General features: G+C 36.1%; 1 protein-coding gene across 21 annotated transcripts in view; it reads left to right on the top strand.

Annotated features, from left to right (window-relative positions):
- The window catches only part of LMO7 (LIM domain 7), a 130,336-nt gene that overhangs the window by 85,518 nt on the left and 23,250 nt on the right, over positions 1-21,568 (top strand). For 8 of the 21 annotated variants that reach the window (XM_035320429.1, XM_035320400.1, XM_035320409.1 and 5 more), the window contains exons 6-19: positions 397-510; positions 972-1,170; positions 2,297-2,549; positions 3,012-3,311; positions 3,646-3,936; positions 4,182-4,382; positions 4,820-5,536; positions 6,959-6,988; positions 9,739-9,856; positions 10,879-11,021; positions 12,155-12,602; positions 13,381-13,704; positions 16,885-16,999; positions 21,337-21,498. In XM_035320429.1, the coding sequence (XP_035176320.1) occupies positions 397-510; positions 972-1,170; positions 2,297-2,549; positions 3,012-3,311; positions 3,646-3,936; positions 4,182-4,382; positions 4,820-5,536; positions 6,959-6,988; positions 9,739-9,856; positions 10,879-11,021; positions 12,155-12,602; positions 13,381-13,704; positions 16,885-16,999; positions 21,337-21,498 (3,415 nt within the window). The remainder of the gene's footprint in view (positions 1-396; positions 511-971; positions 1,171-2,296; positions 2,550-3,011; positions 3,312-3,645; positions 3,937-4,181; positions 4,383-4,819; positions 5,537-6,958; positions 6,989-9,738; positions 9,857-10,878; positions 11,022-12,154; positions 12,603-13,380; positions 13,705-16,884; positions 17,000-21,336; positions 21,499-21,568) is intronic. The other 13 variants (XM_035320523.1, XM_035320532.1, XM_035320463.1 and 10 more) reach the window with 9 other exon arrangements.

Below are 21,568 nucleotides of genomic sequence, written 5' to 3'. Positions count from 1 at the left end.
ACTTACTTCAATGCTTTCTGAAATAATTTTACAGTAATTTTGGTTAAATATCTTTTAAAAGCATTTCTGTTTATGACACTATCATGCTTACCTTATTCTTCTGCTGATTCTTTCATCTGATGCAAATTAGTGCCATGTTATGGTTATCTCTGTGCAGCTAACCTCCTTTCCAAACAAATGTAATAATTAGAAACAGTAGTTATATCTGATTACTTGAGTTATATTATGTGCATCATAACACTCTTTGGTTTTAATGGAGATTCTGGCTTATACTGTAGACAAGATTTTAATACTTGATTTTGGAGAACATCTTGTAACAGCATAGTTAGATGCTTTTATACTGGTGTATGGTTTGAGAGGCAAGTAGTGAACTCCGAGTTTGTTTTATACCCCTAGGTTTTGATTACATTATACTGGCTTGGGAGAAAAGCACAAAGTAACCCTCATTATAATGGTCCATACCTCAACCTTAAAGCATTTGAGAAGTTATTAGGGCAAGCATTGACCAAGGTAAGAAATCCACAAGGAGTAGTAAATAACCTAAATTTTATACTTTTCTGTATGTTATAGCATCAACACTAAAGAATTTGTTGGGGGGTTAATTTTATTTTTAGTCTGGGGAACACAGTCCTGTGGATTTTTTTGTTTGTTTTGCTTGCTGTCAAAGGCTGTGTGAAAGGAATACATTTTAGCTTACACTGGTTCTTCTGCTAATGATATAATCAAGAAATTCAGAGGTTATCTGCTGTGATGGACTTAGTAGATTGTGAAGAGTCCTGTTTTGATTCTGTTAGGCTGAAGTGAGAGAAATTTAAGACCTTGTGTTGTATAGGTCTCTTTCAGAGGTGTTGCAATAGTCTTTGTTAAAGTTTTGCAGTCAGAACACATTTTAAAGTTTTTGAGTGAAAAATCACTAGTAGCATTCTGCCTTAAACTATTACAAAACCATCTTTCAAAACTTACTCTGATAGGCACTTGAAGAGTCCAGCCACCTGAACAGAAGTGGCAGGGATAGTGGGTACGGTGACATTTGGTACGTGGACCGGGGAGAACCCTTTCCACCTTCAGCTAGCCATAAAAGAGACGATTCCTTTGATAGCTTGGACTCTCTTGGCTCAAGATCCTCTACAAGCTTTTCATCAGATATAACCTTGAAAGGTGGAAGTGAAGGTATGTTTTCCTCTTTAAAATTTTCTGTTAGCATATGTCTCATGAATGTGAGTGAAGACAATGTATAGGCCTAGTCCTTTGGGAGCCCAGTACTTGGCTTGAAAAGTAATCTAGCTTTGTAACTGCCACAGTTGTGTTTTGCTTAAGCAAATATTGGCCTTGAACAGTTGGTAGAAACAAAGCAATGCCCGCAGGAATTTCCCTAGGAAGAGCTGTTGGGACTCTTACTTTTGCTGTTGTTTTAGGATGCGTGTCCATGGGGGGTATTTTTCTATAGTTCAGGGAAGGTGAATGCAAGAATTCAGATCCTGATTGGATCACCTAAAACTGCAGCAGTTGCCTTGTTCCTGCCTAGCTTGTAGTATGGATATATCAAACCTCTGTGTTTTCATTCTATTTGTGAATATTCAATATAAGTAGGTTTTTTCCCACCTACATTAAAATCAGAATGGTAGTTATTTTTGATATTTTAGTTTGTCATGGGAAAAAAAGTAACAAGAAGTTACATTAGATCCAGACATCTGTAATCTATATTTTCCTCCCAGTTGTAAAATGCAATATGAACTTGTAGTTTAAAGAAGTTATATTTTTTTGAAGTGAGCTTTTGTATTTTGTACCGTAAGGGTAACATAAAACCATTGGGCCAAAGTCACATGGAGCATATCTCTTCTGAGCAAAGCAACGTCTATCCATGCTACCTATGCAACATACCCAGGGCTTCTAATGGGTGTTAATCTGCTGAGATGAGCATATTTTATACTATTTGCTAATAACTTGGCTTTCTTAGTAAATCTGAGTGGCAAATATGTTTTTAATTAAAAACTTCTCTGCTGTTTTCCTTCTTCAATCTAGAGGTTAGCACAGTTTCCTGCAGGCAACAGTGATAGTGAAAGAACGGAATGAATGTAGCATGAGCATACAAACCAAATTCAGCTTAATGGACCTTATCACAGCTTCACAAAACTTCTAAAAATACATCTTCTACTGCCCCATCTACTGCAAGATTCTACAGCAAGTTTGCAGCAGAAACATCCCAAACATGGAGTTAAACTGATTTTAGGATATTTCAGTGTAACTTCTAGCAACTTGTATCTAGAAAATAATGTTGTCTCCCCTTTCTTTTAAGGTTGTGATAGTGATACAGACTCAGAACTGCCTTTCAAAATGCGTGACTCCCATAAAGATGACAGGTCATACCGAAGGATTGCAGTGATTGAACCAAAACCTACTACTGACTTCAATCGCTTCTTACCTAACAAAAACAAGCAGCCAACATATATGCCAGCACCCTTAAGGAAGAAAAGGACAGAGAAGAATGAGGACAATAGAAGGAGCTGGGCAAGTCCTGTCTACACAGAGTCAGATGGAACATTTTCAAGGTACTGGTGTGTGAAGTCTTAGTAAAGCAAACTTTGATTTATCATTTTAACAAATGTTTTCTTCACTAACTTAAGAAAAGCTGCTGTTGCTGTAATAGAAAGTAAAGTATTCAATGTTTTAAGGGGAGGGTGGTTGATGTTCAGGTCTTTAATTTTTATTTTATTTTTCCTGTTCTTTAATTTTTTTGATTTTGTTCCACATAACTAGTTTTCTGTTTTTTGAGTAATGTGTTGAGGCTCGTCAAACTTTACACAGGGGATTTAAGTGATCTTAAATGAAGTCTTGAGTGAGTTAGACGTACAGCTTTAGTTTCTTGTTAAAGCTTTCTAAAATATGGCGATGAATTTCAGTTGTCCAACTTCTTAGTGTACACACCTGAGAATAGTGGGCAGTTCTTGGGTTTCATCATAACCTTCATGACTTCACTGTCTTCATTCTGTTCCTGTTTTGGTCAACCTCAGTGGACATGAAAGGAATCCCGTAGCTTCCTGCCAAAATAGCAGAGCAGAGTGTGGGCTCACAAATCCAGCTTCCCTCCAGATGATCTATGAGTATGACAGTGGCTCTGATTCAGAAGATGAAAGAAGGCTGCCCGACGTGGTTATGGATGACTTAGCAAAACGTAGATTTCTAGACAAAAAGAGCCCTGTAAGCTCTGCTGCACCTGGACATCATTTCATGTTGCGCAATGACTCTTCTAAATCTTGCTCACAAGAAAATGATCCAGCTGGTCCACTAGCTGCAATGCTTGAACCACTGAGGTCAGAAATACTAATCCAAGATCGAGTAACTATTGTGTTACTTAAATTGCAGTCCATAAATAACTCCATAAGGTTAGCATTCTAATCAGCATTTTAACACAGATGATAAATTACTATGCCATTTCTGTCAAATCTTGTATTTTTGTCAGAGGCGATAGGATGCTGATATAACAATTTAACTTTTTTTGTTATTATTTCTGGTGCTGCAGTGGTGGAATTGAGAACTAATTTGCTTCATTCACGAGGTTGAACTCCTGAGCCAAAAAGCATGTATTTTTGCATTCTTTGTCAAGTTGCTCCTAAAATATCTTAACTGATTGGATATTTTGAACAGTAACCAGAGGAGGCAGAGGCAGTTGGATACTAAAGTGGAAAACAAAGCAAGAGTTAACATTTCTTCAGAATTATCTGGGTATTTTGATGAGGACGAGGAAGAAGAAATAGGCATCCCAAACATTGAAAAAGATGATCTCTATTTTCGCAAGCTAAATTCTTCAGCGTCAAATACAGTGGTTGCTTTTGACAAATTTCTTCCTAAGTTTTGGACTCCAGAAGAAGAATTACTATGGAAAAAAATCAGGAAATCCTCTTTCAAACCCTGGTATAAAGAGATTCAAGGGTTCAGGTGTGTTTTTATGCATGCCCCTGTTTCTCTCCTGTGTGCAAAACCTTAAAAGTGTTGTTTTGTGACTTTTAAAAATTATTTTAAATTTTTGCTTGCATAGCAGCAGGATATATTTTTTTGAGGAAAAAAAAAAACAAACTGAAGTACTCTTTTTCATTACAATTTTTCCACTCTCAATGCTATACATTTTACTCAATGCATACACTTTTTTTCTTTCCCTCTGTTTATTTTGTGCTCATGCACAGTAGAAAGAAATCAGATTCTGAGGATGTGGGATATGCTTATAAACAAAGCTCTGCCATTGTTGCTAACCAGCCAAGACCAAGTTTCGAATGGAACAGCAGTTGCAGAAGGGATCAAAGCTATAAGCCAACTGCTGAGTACGTGGGAAGCTCATTGACACAGATTACAGAAGGAAAAATCTTGGAGGCTTCTGACCAGCCCAGGTTGATACTGCTGCATGAGCTGTACTCTTGCTGCATCAGAAAGAAATGGCTGGACGTGCAACAGCTACATAAAATTAAACTGCATCCTGTGATGTCGTGCTTTTTTGTTATTATTACAACTTTATTTTTTTTAATATAGTCATAAGTTGATGGTGGTCTTCTGAAAGATGTAAATGCGAAAGCATAACGTGCTGCATAGGCTTTGTGTGTGAGCATGCAAGTGTGCTGTTTCTGAGCAGGTCAGTATGTCATGTTACCTTTACATCGGTTGACGTGTGCTGTGTTCTGGTTAGTGGTGGTGAATGCCAAATGGTGTAGCTGTACTGCTCAGAATACTGCAAATCTAAAACAAGCGTGTATCTGAATACATTGTGATCTGCTTGTATTTTGGTAGTTAATGATATTTTACTTCCCTCCTTTTGTTTTATATGCTTCAGTCAGTTTTCGTTACTTCAGGCCCTGCAAAAATACTCTGACTACTTGTCTTCTGAAACGAAGACCAAAATTGATCCTACTTCTGGCCCTAGGCTCATAAAATGTAGAAAGAATATTTCCTTTATACCAGGATGTGACCAAGGAGACAATGAAAATGTGTATCTGTATCCAGATTTAGAAAATGATGATTTGTTTGTTCGCAAAACTGGTGCTTTCCATATGAATCAAGTTGTTCTCCAAGACCCCCAGTACTTTAAAAAACTCTCTGAGCAAGAGCCTCTTATAGAGGGTGAAATAATTCTGCAGCCCAGAGAAGGCCAAACTGTGATTCCAGATTTGGAAAAGGATGATATGATTTTTCGTAAAATCCTCTCTCAGAAAAAAGAGGTGCCTTTATCAGGTGCTCCAGACAAGTATCACCCTGCACTCTTTCCTGATCCTTGGAGTCTTCCTGAGGAAATACGGTCCAAATTTCTATGTTTACTTGAAAAGACTGCAACACCAGAAGACAGAAAGAGCAATGGTAGAGTGTTGTCACCGTCTTCCCGACATAAGAAGGACGACATGCTGACACGCAAGATTGAATCTTGGAAAGTGGGAAGCAGTGCACAGCCAGTAAACTTTATCCCAGGTCCATGCAGTGAAGAAGACTGGAAGAAGTGGGAAGCAATCAGGGAAGCCAGCAAAGTTAGACACAAGAAGCGTCAGATGGTGGAGAGGTCAGGTTGTGTCCTGCACGGATTGTGCTTGAGCTAAGTGAACTGTTTCCATTCAGAAAAGCATCGTCTTGTGCTCAACCATCTGTAGAGTGCAAATCTGCAATTTGTTTGTGTCGTCCTGGGCAAGCTTTTTATTTGCTTTCATTAGAAGCTCATGACTGCAATACCATATTTTCAACAAAAAATGAAGTTTTTTAGGCTGCAATTTTGTAGAAAATATATAATCATTCCTTCAGACTCAGTTTTATATAAATTTCATGACATGAATGCTTTAATAATAAATTCTGAAGATGGGCATTGCTTATTGCTTGCACCTAAGTTTAAAAATGCTTGTTTCTAAAATGTCTTGCCACACTTACGAGATGATTCCATGAGGTGAAAATAGATTAGTGCTCTTTTTTGCCCATCTAAAGTCATGGTGCATGCAAGGTGTGTGTCCACATATTTTTAAATTATACTGTGACATGTTTATTCTACCAGCAGTTTACATTGCTTTCATATTTTATACAGTCCTAATTAATACTATCCTCTATCCTTTCCTGTGACTGAAGTCTTTTTTTTTTTTTAACTACTTCCTAACTCTCCTGTAGGTTTTGTACTTACTGTAGGAGAGTGGAATTCTGTATAGTTTTTTTTTTTTTTTTTTTTTTGGCTCTGAAAATACGGCATTGCAAGTTGCAGTTCTACCAGCTGTGCATCCTTAATTTGTGACTAAGACACATCCGTGTTCCAGTTGAACCTTTGTCATTACATTTAATTTTTAAGCTTAATGCTGTTAACAATGTGCAAGCTTCACTGAGGAATATTTCTGAAGTGCTTGAAAAGATTTCAAGAATTAATAGAATAAAATACTCATTCAAGAACACTAAAAATCCTCTTGAATCATACTTGTGTATTCGGTTCTCCACTAAATGTGTAAAGTTGTACATAGGACCTTCTAGATTTATCCATTCCATGTATTACTTGCATTTAGCATCAGAGGTGGTTGAATTAACAACACGACAGCCTTTGAAAGCCAGGTTTCTTTTTGGGATTCAAGTTGGGCTTCATTTTCATTTCTTGAAATGAGTATCTTCTAAGTGTCATGCTGTTTAGCAGCACTGGAATAAGCGATGCAGAACCAAAACAAGGCTCTATTCATGCAGTATTTCTAAATTGGAAGCATTGGAAACTTACAGACTGCCTTGTTTTGTCAGTTTTCTGCCTGACTTACACATCATGCAAGTCCTGATGTGCTTCTGGCTCGTGTCAGATCACTGATGTGCTACTCCATGCTGTCTGGTCCTCAGGCTTTCATAGTTTCCCATTCACTCATTCACTTAGTGAGAGTGCTGGTGTACTGATCATATGACTGTTGTTATGAATATCAAGCAAGACACTGAATCTTTCTCCTTTTTTTTTTTTTGGTTTCTAATTTCTCAGACTGTTTCAAAAGCTTTCTGATGAGCAAGGGTAAGTTTTGTAAAAGCTTGAAAGATCATAACACTATTTTTGCCTCATTTAAATTTTCATGCATGCACAGCAGCTAAAAACTTGTGGTCAAAGCAACTTGTGCATGATGCTTTGTTGTTTTGTGCTTGAGCAATTTACATAACAAATGCAAGACACTAAAAGCTATGCATCTGGCAAAAGTCCTCTCTGGCATCTAGGATTATATCAGTTATGGTTATCAGGCGTTTTGAAAATCAGCTCTGATATTTTATGCCAGCTGAAGTACTTGCAGTTCTATATTTAAATCAGGCTCTAAAACATTCAGAAATGTAAAGCAGGATTAGTAAATATTTCACTTTAAAGACTGCACAATAAGAATTCTGAAAATAGTTAATGACATGCATATATACCATGGGAATGATCGAAAATCTGTTATTTTCGAATAGGGCAGGTTGTAAGACAGTATCAGATGACTCTCAGAATAAAATTTACAACTTAATACATTTCAGTGGTAGTTTAAATGAATGTCAGAACCATTTGGCCTGACATTTATTACTTCACATCTTATATTTTGGTTCTGATGGTAGTAGACTTAAAGAATTATTTTACTTTGCCTCCTTTTTTCAAAAAAGGAGGCACATACCTTTCATAAGGTGGTAGTTGAATCAAAGTAAATAAATAAATGAAAAGTGTTCTTGAGGTTATTCACCTGTAGTTTCTCTGAACATTGAGCTTTTTGAACATTTTATGGCTAGTTTTTGGACTTCTATTGAATCCTACTTCTAGTTATTGAATCCTCAGTGGTAAACTGATTACATAGTACCATGTTAACTTATGTAGCCTAGTTTACAGCTTACTGGCTTAGAGAAATATTTTCACATTTACTGTGCGATGGCATATTAAGTATTTGGTTGTGCATGGTGCTTTACATTTTCCAAAGAGGGAAAAAGAGAGTAAACATATGTATATGAACATATATTTGTGTTTATACATTCTTTTTTTCACCCTGAGCCAAAAGCTGGTAAACGAACAAATGCTGCTAGGAGAAGCAAGAAATGTGTCTGAAGAGGCTGGATGTTAGTGGAAGGAAACTCAGGAGGCTTGAGTCACTAGTTAGATTTTTTTTTTTTTTTTTTTAATAATTAAGACTAGAATTAAAACTAACATACTGCTTGCTGGTATGAATATGTGAATATATCCTTTCTTAGGGTATACTGTATTTAGGTCTAGATTTTCCTATTTTGTTTCAAGCAGATATAGAAACTTGAGAGAAAGAAAAGGAAAACATCATCATGTAAGTTTCCTTTAGTGACTCTGGAATGGTTTTGATGCTAATTCAAAACCCGTTCTACATGTGATATAACTTAACTATTAAAAAAAAAAGGGGGGGGGGAGGGGAAGAAGAAAGGAGAGAGAACTACACAAGAGAAGAGTTTCTGCAATAATGTCTATAAGATTTTTGTTGAATGTGGCATTCTTCCCATTCAGAAAATAAACAAGCAAACAGGAATAATGAGTTAATGCCTTGGCATTTTTTTCCAGAGGCCAATGTCTTATGTTACCAATGTAAGTAAGTTGGGCCTCCTGGGAGGAAGTGAAAGAGACTGGTTTGTTAGTTCAGAGCTCTCTCGGTATGTCAAGGATTAGAGCAAGGCCCTGTGTGGAATCACTTTTTGTTTTTAACCTGATTTTCTGTCATACCAGAGAAGCATTAGGGTTTCAAGTCTTGTTAGATCTTGGCTACACTAAAATTCTTCCATCACTTAAATTTTGTACAAATAAATACAAACGAAAAAATAATAATCAAAAAATCAGAAGCCTAGCTTTCCTTTTATATCATGGCACCAAACGTTACAAAGCGTGTTATTACAACACCAACCATCTGCGTGTTGCTTGATGTCTAACAGGCTTCGGATCAGTCTGAGAAGGAGTCTCGTCTTATACTCAAGCTAAAAGTTCTGTTATGGTTAAATGCAGAGACTGTAATATGGATGAAAAATAGAAAATAACAGGAATAGAATTGGGGGGTGGGGGGGGGGGGGGGGGGGCAGGGGGCATGAAAAGTGAGTTCTGAGGAAATGAGATTACAGTGAACTAGTGAGTAGCAGTTCATGGGAAAAACTTCCTGACATGTAGAAGAAATTAGCAAGAGGATGACTGTGCTAGCTATCCCAGCTTTAACTAAAAGTTTCAGGAAGGTTTTGGAAAGGAGTTATATAGACAAGTGAGGTCCATAACATGATTGAACTGACTGAGCAGCAAATTACTTTTGTCTTTTAGAAATGTGCATTGATAACTAACTTGATTTTAGAATTGACCTAAGGAAGGAAAAAATAGGAGATGATTCTGAGGCTATTGCTGGAGAGAAAACGTGAAATAATGGGAGTTTGAATTTGCGGGGGGTGGGGTGGGGGGACAGGTACACAATAGCTTTTAGATAAAAGAAACAGGCAAGGTCAATAAATGGAGTAACAAATTTAAACGGAAGTAGTAGACATGAGGAGTTCAATGTGAATCATCAGCATGGAGCTGCTGCAGGAGGAGCTGGTTATTCAATTCCTGATTTTATTTGCCCAAATATGCAACTACTGACTTCAGTGCTGGCACTAGGTTCCATCCAAGGCTTGCTCATTCAGCTGCCCGTATGTTTCCTGCTCTGTTTGAAATAACACTTAAGAGCGTTCAGTTGTACTAATATAAATCTCTGATGAAAGTTTCACTTGCACAAATGACTAAGATGTGATGAAGCTGAGTAGTCTTTTTCTTTCTAGGAGTAAATCTTTGAATGATGTCAGTGCAGAGGAGCTGCAGTCATTGCGCAAAATCCGTTACGAAGAACTACAAAGGATAAAAGAACAGCTGCAAGAACAAGATCTGAAGTGGCAAGAAGTAAATACTCCTTTTCAGTCTTCCGGACATGCCCAGCTAAAGGGAGGGGTCCTGCAAATGTTCAGTGTCCCTAGAAAACTGGCTTTTGGCATATGTGCAGCAATTTACAGGATCACGCTTTAAAATTATGCGTTTCATGCAACTACTAGTGTTTTGGAGGATGTCTGTTTAAGGCAGAACTGAAATTATTTTTAATATTTCTTATATGATCTGTATGTATTGTTGTGGTGTCACAGTAAAGCCTTTAGGCATGAGTTCTGTGGACATAAAAGCTGGGGCACAATTTCACATCTGAAATTTGTGGATATTGTTTGTAAAGTGATTGGAATGTCTGAGAACTCGATCCTCTGGGAGAAGAGAAGGAAATAATATTTCCTTGTGCAAATTCTTGAGGCTCTTATCTCACAATAAATGTGTCTTAAATTCAGATTGTAATGTGATATGATAACTTTGCACAGCATTGTAAGATTATGTGAAGACTTTTTTTTTTTAAATTAAAATCTCTGATTGGCAATGATTACCAACAAGAGGCTGAAATTAACAGCAGAACGCCAAGTGAGCAGTTCACAGAAGTTCAAATATTCAATAGTTCTCTTAACCCAGCTCTGGTATTTCATGGAGAAGATTGCCAGTTCACATTCTGCTTTTACAGAAATAAACAAAACATAGAAGTTGATCTCCTATGTTTCCAATTTAGACTTTAAGGCGTGTTTATTCTCAAGCTAATATATCAGTTCAACATACTGGTGATTTGGGGGAAGGAAAAAAAAAACAAAGCCTACAACAAAGAAATTCACATGCCATCTGCATTTGTTTTCAACTGTCTGTCATTGTGTGACCTATTACTAAAAAATTGAAAATGTCAAGGGGTGAAAATAAAAGCACTTGGGGGAAGGTGCATGAAAACAATTGATGCAAACATGCAAGTAAAATCAAGGCATCAGATTGCTCGAGATGGGATGCCTCAAGATGTGCGAGGTCTTGAGAAAATCTCATTCTGTTTGTTCATGTGATTCTTGTAGGATCTAGCAAAATGGAAGAATCGTAGAAAGAGCTTCACTTCAGAATTGCAAAAGAAAAAGGAAGAAAGAGAAGAAATAGAAAGGAGAGCCTCTGAGGTTTCTGATAGGAGCAGCAAGTCACTGAAAGAAATGCAGCAGGAAAGGTAATGACCCTAATGGGAGTATTAAATTGTAGAACTTAAATTTGAGTATTTTGGTTCCCTTTAATTCTTGAGCAGTTTTTACTGGCAAGTTGCAACTGATTCTTCAGAAATATCAACAATTTTAGTTCCGAATTATAGAGTAGGAATCTCTGCAATTAAAGGGCAGAATATGATCTGCTAATACATTGTTTTCATAGAATGATGAACAGTTTGGCTCTATAAATGATGTTTTACTCAAACCATGAATAAATGTACTATGAAGTCAGTATTTGTATCCAATTTAAAGAGGTTAAAACAATAGAAAATTAAGCCAGTTAATTGCCTCTTTTATTCTTGGATCAACTTAACTAATTCTTTCCTCTAACACTGAATTTGCTATTCTTTTGACCACAGTGCATAAATACAGTCAGAATTTTTATGTATATCACAGAATGGTCAACTTCTACTTTATTTCCTTTGTATCTCCTATTGTTCCCCTGGGTATTTACAGAACAAACTTCTCTCTGGAGAGTCAAGTTTCAATAGAGTAGTGCAGTACCATGTCTCCTGATAAGTCATTTTTTTTGAAGTTTGTTTTTAAGTTTAAATGTATACGGTTGAGGTGAAGAAGGGAATATGCATATGGCATGTATTTATAAGTGAAATTTAAGTAGGTCTTAAAACATAGTGTTTTGAGTGTTTTTTGACAAGGACATTTGTGAGGACAACAACTTGAAGGCAAATATGGATTCAAATTTTATTGAATGTCCAGTATTGTCAACATCTTAAAAAATAAAATAAAATTATGTTAAGTATCATCTTTCCCTGTGGTGGTTTCTTTTTGACAAGGGAACGAATCCCAAAATTTCTGAGGATATGTAACTTGAATAGCTGTATCATTTTCTTGGCAGAGAGATTTCTGTCATGGTGGCAACCCACCCTACATGGCAGTAGCATGCATTAATGTTTTCAGAGGGAGTAGGGGTGAACTTAAAAATGCTAATATCTTAATATATTTTAAGTGATGTCATTCATTTTTTCACTTACCAGAGGTGTGTTTCTCAGTTTATGCTCTGCCTTGAATAATCAGTAGTTAAAATACCTAGGGCGCACCTGTTTGTTCACTGGGATTTTAATAAGCTCTGTTCCCGTAGGGAGGATAGAGATCAAGACTCCTACAGGCAGAGAAAATATGAGCACAGATGGACGTATTCACTGAACGATGATGTGTTTACTGATGAGAAAGAACCTTCTACACGGTCAGTGGTGAAAGATTACCTTTTGGAAGAAGAAACCTCCTACAGCACTAAAGACAGCAAAAGCCTGTCTGCTGCTCAAAGGAGCAAGGATCATCTGCCAAAGCAGGAGAGTTCTGCCACACGTGAAGCTCCTGCTCCCTCGAAGAGCCTGGCAGAAGAGCAGAGCTCCTCTCTTTTGTCTACGCGCTACTCAGTGAATGCTCAAACTGGGTCAGCTCAGGTTTCAGCTTCTCTCCCTAGAAATTACCAGAAAACTGATACCTCCAGGTTAACATCCGTGGTTACACCAAGACCTTTTGGTGTCCACTCAAGAGGAATCTCCTCACTTCCGCGGTCACTCACGGTAAAATTCTCTTTAGTTCCTGAAGTTTATAAATGTTTGTTGTCTTGTATAACTGGGCGTACAGTAGGGCTTAAATGTTCTTTTTGTTTGCTGAAGGCTGCATTAATGCAGCAAATGATTCTGTCATGTAAGATTGTTGTTTCTATATTTAAAGGCACTTTTAGAAATGTCTAATATTTTTGTAGAATAATCTTTGATTTTTAATGTCTCCTTATTACAAAAGCAGAATAATAAAATTTTAAATTAAATTAAATTTTACATTAAAAATGAAAAAAAAAAAAAAAAACAGTCTCCAAAGAGAGAAAAACCTATCTTTGATGTAACTGTCTGAAGCTAATTTAACGTAATTGTTAAAGACAAATTTTCAGGTGATATAAATTTCTTCTGCTTTATTGAGTTTGAAATGAAAGCTTTACTCCAGCATAGAATTTGCCTGCTCAGTAAAGCACTGAAACACAGAAATTGATTTTTCCATTATTACATGGATTTTCATAGCTTTTTCATAAATCCCTATCTGGCTCAATTTTTTAAAGGGGAAGCATGCAAATTTTTCTAAGCAGATCATTTTAACAAGTTTATCTTAATGAGTCTATACTATATATTCTGCAAGTATTTCAAAGGAAAAAAGCCTTGCTGTTTTTTTTAGTAGGTAATTAGAAATGGGTACAATGACTAGAAGCTGCATGAAAGGGAGGAGTACTTTGTTAAATATTTAAGCTGCTGAAAGATAAAGGATTTTTTAAAGCACATATTTACCAAACTGTTATTTTTGTCCTAGATGGATGATACCCAGAAATACAATGGAGAAGTGGAAAAAGCTAAAAGAACTCAAACTTTTTTAACTAGCAGTTCATTTTCACTACCAGACTCTTCATACTCTCTCTCTACCAGCGTACTTGGAAGCAGAGGTGAGGAGGAGGAGGAGGAAAGAGGTGTTAAGACAACACCTAGTCCTAGTTTGACATTACCTGTAAAACCCCAAGACCAAGATGCCAGAGGCAGTATTCTTAAATCAGAATATTGTTCTCCTGCTGATTCTGTTTCACTTGCATCTTCTGCAGAAAATGTGAGTCTGCCAGAGCATGAGGATTCAAAACCCCTGGTAAGTGCGGAGGTCATATAACTGCTTAGTGTAACTGAATGCTGCAGCAGAGTCAAAATAAAATAAAATAAAAAATCCCATGAAAGATCTCATGGAAGTATTCCTTGGTGGTAAGAAATTAACTTGAAGAACTGCTATTACGTTTGATTTAATTCTGGGGAAAGAGCATTAGGAAAGAACATACATATGGTTCTTTTGAAGCTTTCTTTCCCTACTCTCTCTCTCTTGTGCTTTTATTTAGAAATAAAATTCAAAGTAGATACTCTAAATATTTAATTTGATGTTTGTGAGGTTTCCGGTATTCTCCCAATCAGCACTTTGTGCGTACAATCAGGAATGTCAATTAGATGAATGCTCTGAGCTGCTGTAGCATTCATTTGCACTTTTAAACTGGTGGTGGAAAATAAAGATCAGCTTTTCAAAGGTCAACCTTATACATTAATATCACAATATCCTTTTTTTTCCATTAGTTGTGGCTTAAGCCTTTTTGGGTTTTGTAATAATGTACTTGAAATTATTCTACTTGGTATTCACACTAATGAATTTAAAAAGAAATCACCATCTTCTTGTGTATATCCTTATCCAGGAGCTGTTTTTTGAGTGTTCTTTCAGCACCTTGGAAAAATACTTCAAGTGCTATTTCTTTCAATTTATGTCATGTTTCACATGTAAAAAATGAATAGCAATAGCTTTAACTGTCACCACCTTTCTGCAATATCAAATGATGTGGTTTATTCCCCTTGATGAGTTAAAAGGTGAATGCTTTGCATTCCTGACACTGCTGTACAAGTTAATTTTCAGTACCTTGAATGAAGATCATTTAAAAAAAAAAATGGATGCTGATTAAAGAAATCACTTCACGCTATCTTTTTTACATATTCAGTAATTCTGATTCATTCTTCTTCCTAATCACCTGTGAAAAAGGAACACATTTCAGTTTAATACTGCTGATAACTCCTTAGCCATTGCAATGAAATTATTATAACTCTTTGAAACTGTGATCATTGTATAAGCAAAGAAATTATGATCCTTTTTCTGTGTTGTAGCAAAAACAGGCAGAGAAATTGCTATTCTAATCAGTGAAAACAGATTAGATATGGGTCCTTTATTTCCCTTCAGGTGAGCCAAATGAGAGCAAAACATACTAGATTCTATTTTTCTCTAATTGGTCACCAAGTTATAAACTGTCCTGCCTGTAAATGAGGAAAGTGTTTAAATAATAATAATAACATATTGCTTGTGTGGTCCATCAAACAAACTATAATTTAAAGAATGCAAGTTCTATTTGATATGTTTGTAAATCATTGCCAGAGCTGACCAATTGATAGTTCATTAGTCATCACAGTAATAACACCAGGTTTGTAGAGCACTAAATGTTTTGGAGATTACCTGTCTGAATTACGAAGCTCAGTGTACAAAATTGCATTACTCCTCTCACAAGGTAGGTTTAAAAAAGAACTGGTTTGGGATGGTGGAGATAAAAAATACTGATGATTGTGATTTCCTGGAATACAATCAAATTCAAAAGATTTCTATATATGTGCAAACCTATTAGTAGAATAACTTTTAAAGTACTGTTACTCACCTAAGGAGGTGGGATGAATAGAAAAAAGTCTGTTTCAGTGTGGAAGACATTTCAACTAAGGAGCTGTTTAGAAGTAAGGATTCAATAGTTTCTACCATGGGCTGTGACTGGGAGTGTTTTGTCAGGAACATCTTGTAACACAGGGGAAACTAAGGGATGCTCCCTTGCAATACTATTGTCCTCTGGACCCAATGCTTGGGTACTGCTAGAAACTCCTCTGGCTGCTTCCTGCCCTGAGAAGCCAGTTACCTACTTCTACTTGTAAAGCAGCTCATTGTGTCCGTTGACCAGCATAGGAGTTCTGGGGAATTGGCTTACATACCCAAATTCCTAAATATTTGCAATTAGGGAAAATGAATCCCACCCTTCAGAAAACTGGTTTGCTGGGGAGCTAAAATGTAGGTGTATGTTTAGTGTACACATAGGCATGTGGGGTTTCCTCCATGCAACGTGTTACTGGAATATATCTGTTATAAATATTTGACAGAAGTCTTTTTTTTTCCTTTTATAACAGTATCAGTTCCATTATAATGAAGTGAATAACATGCATTTGAGTATTTTAATTGTTTTGAATGAGCTCACATTAGAATGTTAATGTGTGCACCTCATGTTCATAATATATTGTGAGATTTGAAAGCAGGTGTTCCAAAATCATAGAATCATAGAATATTCTGAGTTGGAAGGGACCCTTAAGGATCATCAAGTCCAACTCTTGACACCGCACAGATCTACCCAAAAGTTCAGACCATGTGACTAAGTGCACAGTCCAATCTCTTCTTAAATTCAGACAGGCTCGGTGCAGTGACAACTTTCCTGGGGAGCCTGTTCCAGTGTGCAACCACCCTCTCTGTGAAGAACCCCCTCCTGATGTCAAGCCTAAATTTCCCCTGCCTCAGCTTAAAGCATTCCAAGTCAAATATTTCTGTAGTTTAAAATGTAAATGTTGGGTTTCGTTCTGATTTTGAAAATCTTCTAGAATGGAAAAACTGGATTCTAGCTAATTCTGGGGTTATTTTTATTATCTAAGGCCTACATTACAAAATACATAGTAAAACTAGTAGTATTTCACACAACTGAAGAGGTGATTGTTCACCCCAAGAGAATCTAGTTGCAGCATTGAGCCTGCAAAGGAAACTGATGATGACTTCTGTAGTATGTGCAAGAAAAAATAAGATGAATTAGTTATCTTTTTTTTTTTTTTTTTTTTTTTGGAGCTGTTTTTCTTCACGTTCCTTTTTGATTGATGACTAGTCAGGAGGCAGTGGATTCTACAAATTCACAAGCCTGTCCATGAAGACCCATTTAGGGTTTTAGTTTCCTCAAATACCTTACATTTTGTAGCATCACTTTATGAAACATTTAAAATAATGTTATACATATAGACAAAATATAAAAGTACACTGAAAACACACTTGTTAGAATAGAAAACAAACTAGTTAGTTAACAAAGTTCAATGCTGTTTCCTTTGTTGGTGATGCTAATAATAGATGATTAAAGTGCACATTGTGAGTAGCCTTTCTTATTTAGTGGATAAACTTTCCCTCATTTAGATTCCTGTGACACCAGATACTGTAGTGTCATGTTTTATTTTTCAGGAACAGTACAGTGAATTGAGAATCAGTCTAAACCAGAGACCTGGCCACAGTCGCAACTTTGGGTTTACAACAAATTGGACTTCATCAGGGGCCTTTGTACAAACAGTTGAAGAAGGTAAATGTGCATTTAACTGTACTAACTTTTGTTCTTGTACTTAGTTTTCAGAGGCTTCTAAATTAAGATATTTACCGTAAAGTAAGTTGAGAGTTTTAATAATAACAACAATCAGGTAGGCAACTGAAGAATTAATATTTTGTTTAATATTCTATTTCTGCGAATCATCACCTCTTTAAATGGATTTAATTCAGAAATACTAAAAAGCATTTTCCTAATCAAGAATGTTCCTATGACTACTGAAAAAGTACAAATGTGATTATTCAAAGGTTCATCAAGTCTTGTACAGAACAGTCGTAAGGGGTACATATGGATTTTTAACGTCGAGGTTGTTCCTTTCAACTTATTTTAAAGGAGTTCATGTGTTTATAAAACATGAATTCAAAATTTGTTAGGCATTAATATTTTTATTTTTTTATCTTTCTTAGTCTCTTGTATTTTGGAGACAGTTATTTTTAGGCAATTGCAATTTCTAAATTGATTAAAAGTACAGGTTTTTCAGCTGTGTTAATATTAAGGAAAAGCAAAAAAAGTTGTGTTGAAATAAAGCATATATAAAGATCGTTTCTAAGCTTTAATAGTCTCCCGCAGAGAACAAGCTCAGTTTTCTTGATTTAAAACAAAAACAAAAAATGCAAAATCAATGAGTAAATCACATATAGTGCCTGTTCTCTGAACAGTGATCTCTCACGTTAAAAATACTTGATTATAATTAGTATAATGTATATATTTTCCCCTTTCTTACATCAAATATGAAATAATTTTGAGAAAAGAGTAATAACTAGAAATTCCTCATTAGTTAGCCCTTCATTATTCTTTACAGATAGTAAAATATACTGTTTAACTGTACTTACTCAGCAGCCTTGATTTTTGTTTTAAATTTATAGCTCTCTTCATTACAGCTGAGTACTTCTCATAATTAGATTATGACTATTAATAATTATTTTATGCGAAGAATAACTTCATATCTTCATCTGTTTAACTTTTGTTACTGGGAGGCAAAGGACTGTATTTCTGCACTGCCAGCTGTAAATGAGAAACCTGGGGGTACTGGGTGTTTCCACTTGCCATTCACGAAGTTCCAAATGAACTCTGTACCTTGGATCTGTAGGCAAGAAAATGACTACCTTGTAGCTGTTACCTGGGTTATGCTGGGTTATACCATTCTCACAAGGAAAGATGCAAAGAATAAAGATAAAATGTTGAGGTTTAGGTGGCTTGTATATTCTTGGTATTCTAATTTCTAGGATGTTTAACATCTTTTTTCAATAATTGACTTGTGTCCTTATGTGATAGCTGTAAATTCCTTTAAAGGAACAAAGGATAAAGGAGGTAAACAGCTAGTTGGAGAGTAAGATATGCCTTCAGCTGAGGGCTACTGAATGTTGTGTCTCCTATTTTAAAAAATAAGATATAGGATAATTCAAATTGGAAGGGGACCTTGGGACCTAGAGCAATGCACTGCTCAAAAAAGTGTCAGAACTGAATTCGTACCAGAGCTCAGGGCCTTACCTAGTTGGTTTTGAGACCCTCCAAGGATGGAGACTACACAGCTTCTCTGTGCCATCTACTCCAATGCATTTCTCTCTTGGAGAAACTTCTTCCTGTCTATCCACGTCAGAACATTCCATGTCTCCATTTGTAACCACTGTATTGTGTTCACCTGCCATATGTTGTCCCATTTGCAATTGATTTTTGAGATTGCATTGATGTAGGAGTGTACAGGTGTGTGACTGAACACTCGCAGGCATGTAAGATGAAGTAAATTTGTTCCACTTCCTACATGTTTTAATTATTCTGTAAGTGTACAAGCAGGTATTTGTCTGCTGTAGTAACAACAGGTGGGGGTAGGTTAGAGAGAAATAAATGTGAATGGAAAATGAGTGAGAAAATATTATTTTGCATTTGTTGGTTTTCTTTTGTTTGTTTGGTCTCCTTTTGAGAGGGCTAGTAAGAAAGAAAAATCTTCTACCTTCAGGGAAATTTATGTAAAACAAAAATACTGTTTTTTTTTTTTTTTTTTTAAATGTAATTTAAACTAAGTCCTGTACACCCATGACAAGAAATTATCGCTAAGTTTTATGCTTCTGGAGGACTTCAAGGAAGGTGTTTGGAACCATAGAGCTTTAGGAACCTGAATAGCCAGCTAATCTCTGGAGGCTTCTCTGGAGGCTGAATTGGAGCAAAAGCCCAGTCAATATAGGTGGTTTAGTTTGCACTCCCGAGAAGCCCTTTCATTCACAGACTGCAAAGGCAGCATAGGAAGGCTAGCCAGCAAAGTTACGTGACAAAAATTGTGTAGTGTAATTTTTCCTGAACGTGTTATGTACACTTGCGATTTGGAGACCACTGCTGTTTGTTCAAATCTGAATGGTTGTGGTGTGGTCTGGATATATTTTTTTGGTGATATTATGGGAAGAATTGTGCCATCTTAAACTTCTTTACTTTCCCAAAACCTGAATTGGTAGCCCAGAGGTACTGTTCTCACTTCTGAGCTGGAGGTCATCCCATCAGAATTATTTGAGTAAAATGACCACCTCTTGATTCCTAGTGTTCATCTTGTCACAACACAAAATGGTTCCAGTGTCTTTGAATCTGAAGCATTCTCCGTACAATGAGTGTAAAGTTCCATCTATGTGTTCAAACTATATGGTACAAAATATCATGGGTCTGTCACATCAGACACAAATATTGATAAAATGTTGCAAGTAGTGACTTCAATATTAGTATCTTTGATGGTATGTTTGATGATACATTCAATTTGACCTTCAAATCTATTCATTATTTAACATCTTCCTGGCTCTAAGGAGATGCTTTTTTTTTTTTTTTTTTTTTTTTTCCCCAGTTTAACTATTGACTATACTTTCTTCATCCAAATGAAAACTCAAGTGTTTTTTTTTTTTTCTTCTTCTTCTTTTTAACATTACTTAATAGTATTTAGTGTGTTTTAAAAGTTTTGCTGGTAACTGTTAATGGAATATCAGTCCATACCTTAGGAATGCAGAAAAACAGAATATGAATCTATGCTCTTCCAACATAGTAGTGTCATTTTTTTGTGTGTGTGTGAATACAAGGAATCACTGCTTGGTATAATATAGGAAGCATAGCTCTTCTTTGTTTCTTAATTTTACTGGTATTCCAGGAAATTTAAGAGCTATTTGAATCTTTAGATCCAGACTTCTAAAAGCATTTTTATAGTGAGTCAGAAGGTTAGAATGATTTATATGTCGTCTAAATTCTTCTGTCATGTTTGTCCATATCTATTTAAGGTAATGAAATATAGCATTGTTCTTGGAATATTTTAAAAAAGATGTGTGCATTTCTTGACTATCTGGAAAATGCTTCTGTTGAGTAATTCAAACTTGTTTGATGTTATTAACATAAGGATTTATTTTGCCATCTTTAGAAAAAAGAAAGTGAAAATGTGGTTATTCTGCTAAGGGAATTATTCTAAATGGAAGAACAATTCAGATGGAATTCATAAAATTATATGTAAGGAAGTTTGAGCTTCTCAAATCATCCATTTTCTGAATTAAAAAAAAAAGGGGAGGGGGGGGAAGAGGGGGAAAAGGAGGGGTCACTCACTAGTCCTGGTCCTGTATGCACTCTGTCCTTAGGCTGCTAAGATCACCTGCCAGCACGTAGTATTAAGTGAAAAAGAGTATAAAGTGCAGCCTGTCTTGCAAAATATCATTAAAATTCAAAGTCCAAACTGCAATAAAATTTACTCTTAATTGGCTTGTAGGCACTGACAAAATAAATACAATTCAGAGAACTCGACGAACAGGACAGCACCTAGCAATACCTTGAGTGACACCTATTGCCGGACAACTCAGAGCTATAAAATATTGTTAGCAAAGCGACATAGCATGTTCTTGTCAATAGAGCCCAGAAAATGTAAATAAGAATGGGGAAGTCAGCTTATACTGGAATTAACAAAATGGAGTACAGTTTTTGTGTAAATAGGATTACCCAAACATTGGCTGAACTTCAGCTAGTTGTTGGCTACAGACACTGTGGTGCTGCCTCTCTTTCACTATCCCAAATTATAAGGGCAGGAGATGGCTAACCAAAGTCTGTTCACTATGTGGATGCTTGCAAACCGAAAAGACTGATGTTTGTCATTTTTATGTTTCAAAGTTCAATGCTACTCTGATATTAACTGATTTTACTGACCTTATATTCACAGTACTGTCATTTTTTTTTTCAAGACTATCTGAATATCCACTAATAAGCATTTCTCAGAATGAATTGTTACATTTTTCCCCAACAAAACCTGTGGTTTTAACAGTGAAATCACTGTTAAAAAAGATATTTTTTCCTTCTGTTTGCTGCAGGTAGCCCTGCAGAACTTTGTCAGCTGCATGTAGATGATGAGATCATTGCTATCAATGGCACAAAGATTTCACATATGGACTATAGTCAGTGGGAAGAAGCCATCAACAAAGCACTAGAAACTGGAAACCTGGTCATGGATGTTAGACGATATGGAAAGAACGGTGAGTTGTTTCATAGGGCAGATACAGTATGCTCTGTAAGGCAAATAAGCTTTGTCTCTGCCGTACCTGA

The sequence above is a fragment of the Oxyura jamaicensis genome, chromosome 1 (assembly GCF_011077185.1).
Source record: "Oxyura jamaicensis isolate SHBP4307 breed ruddy duck chromosome 1, BPBGC_Ojam_1.0, whole genome shotgun sequence".
Taxonomy (NCBI): domain Eukaryota; kingdom Metazoa; phylum Chordata; class Aves; order Anseriformes; family Anatidae; genus Oxyura; species Oxyura jamaicensis.
The sequence above is the reverse complement of the archived record's forward strand: the minus strand, read 5'-3'. Positions and strand labels throughout refer to the sequence as shown.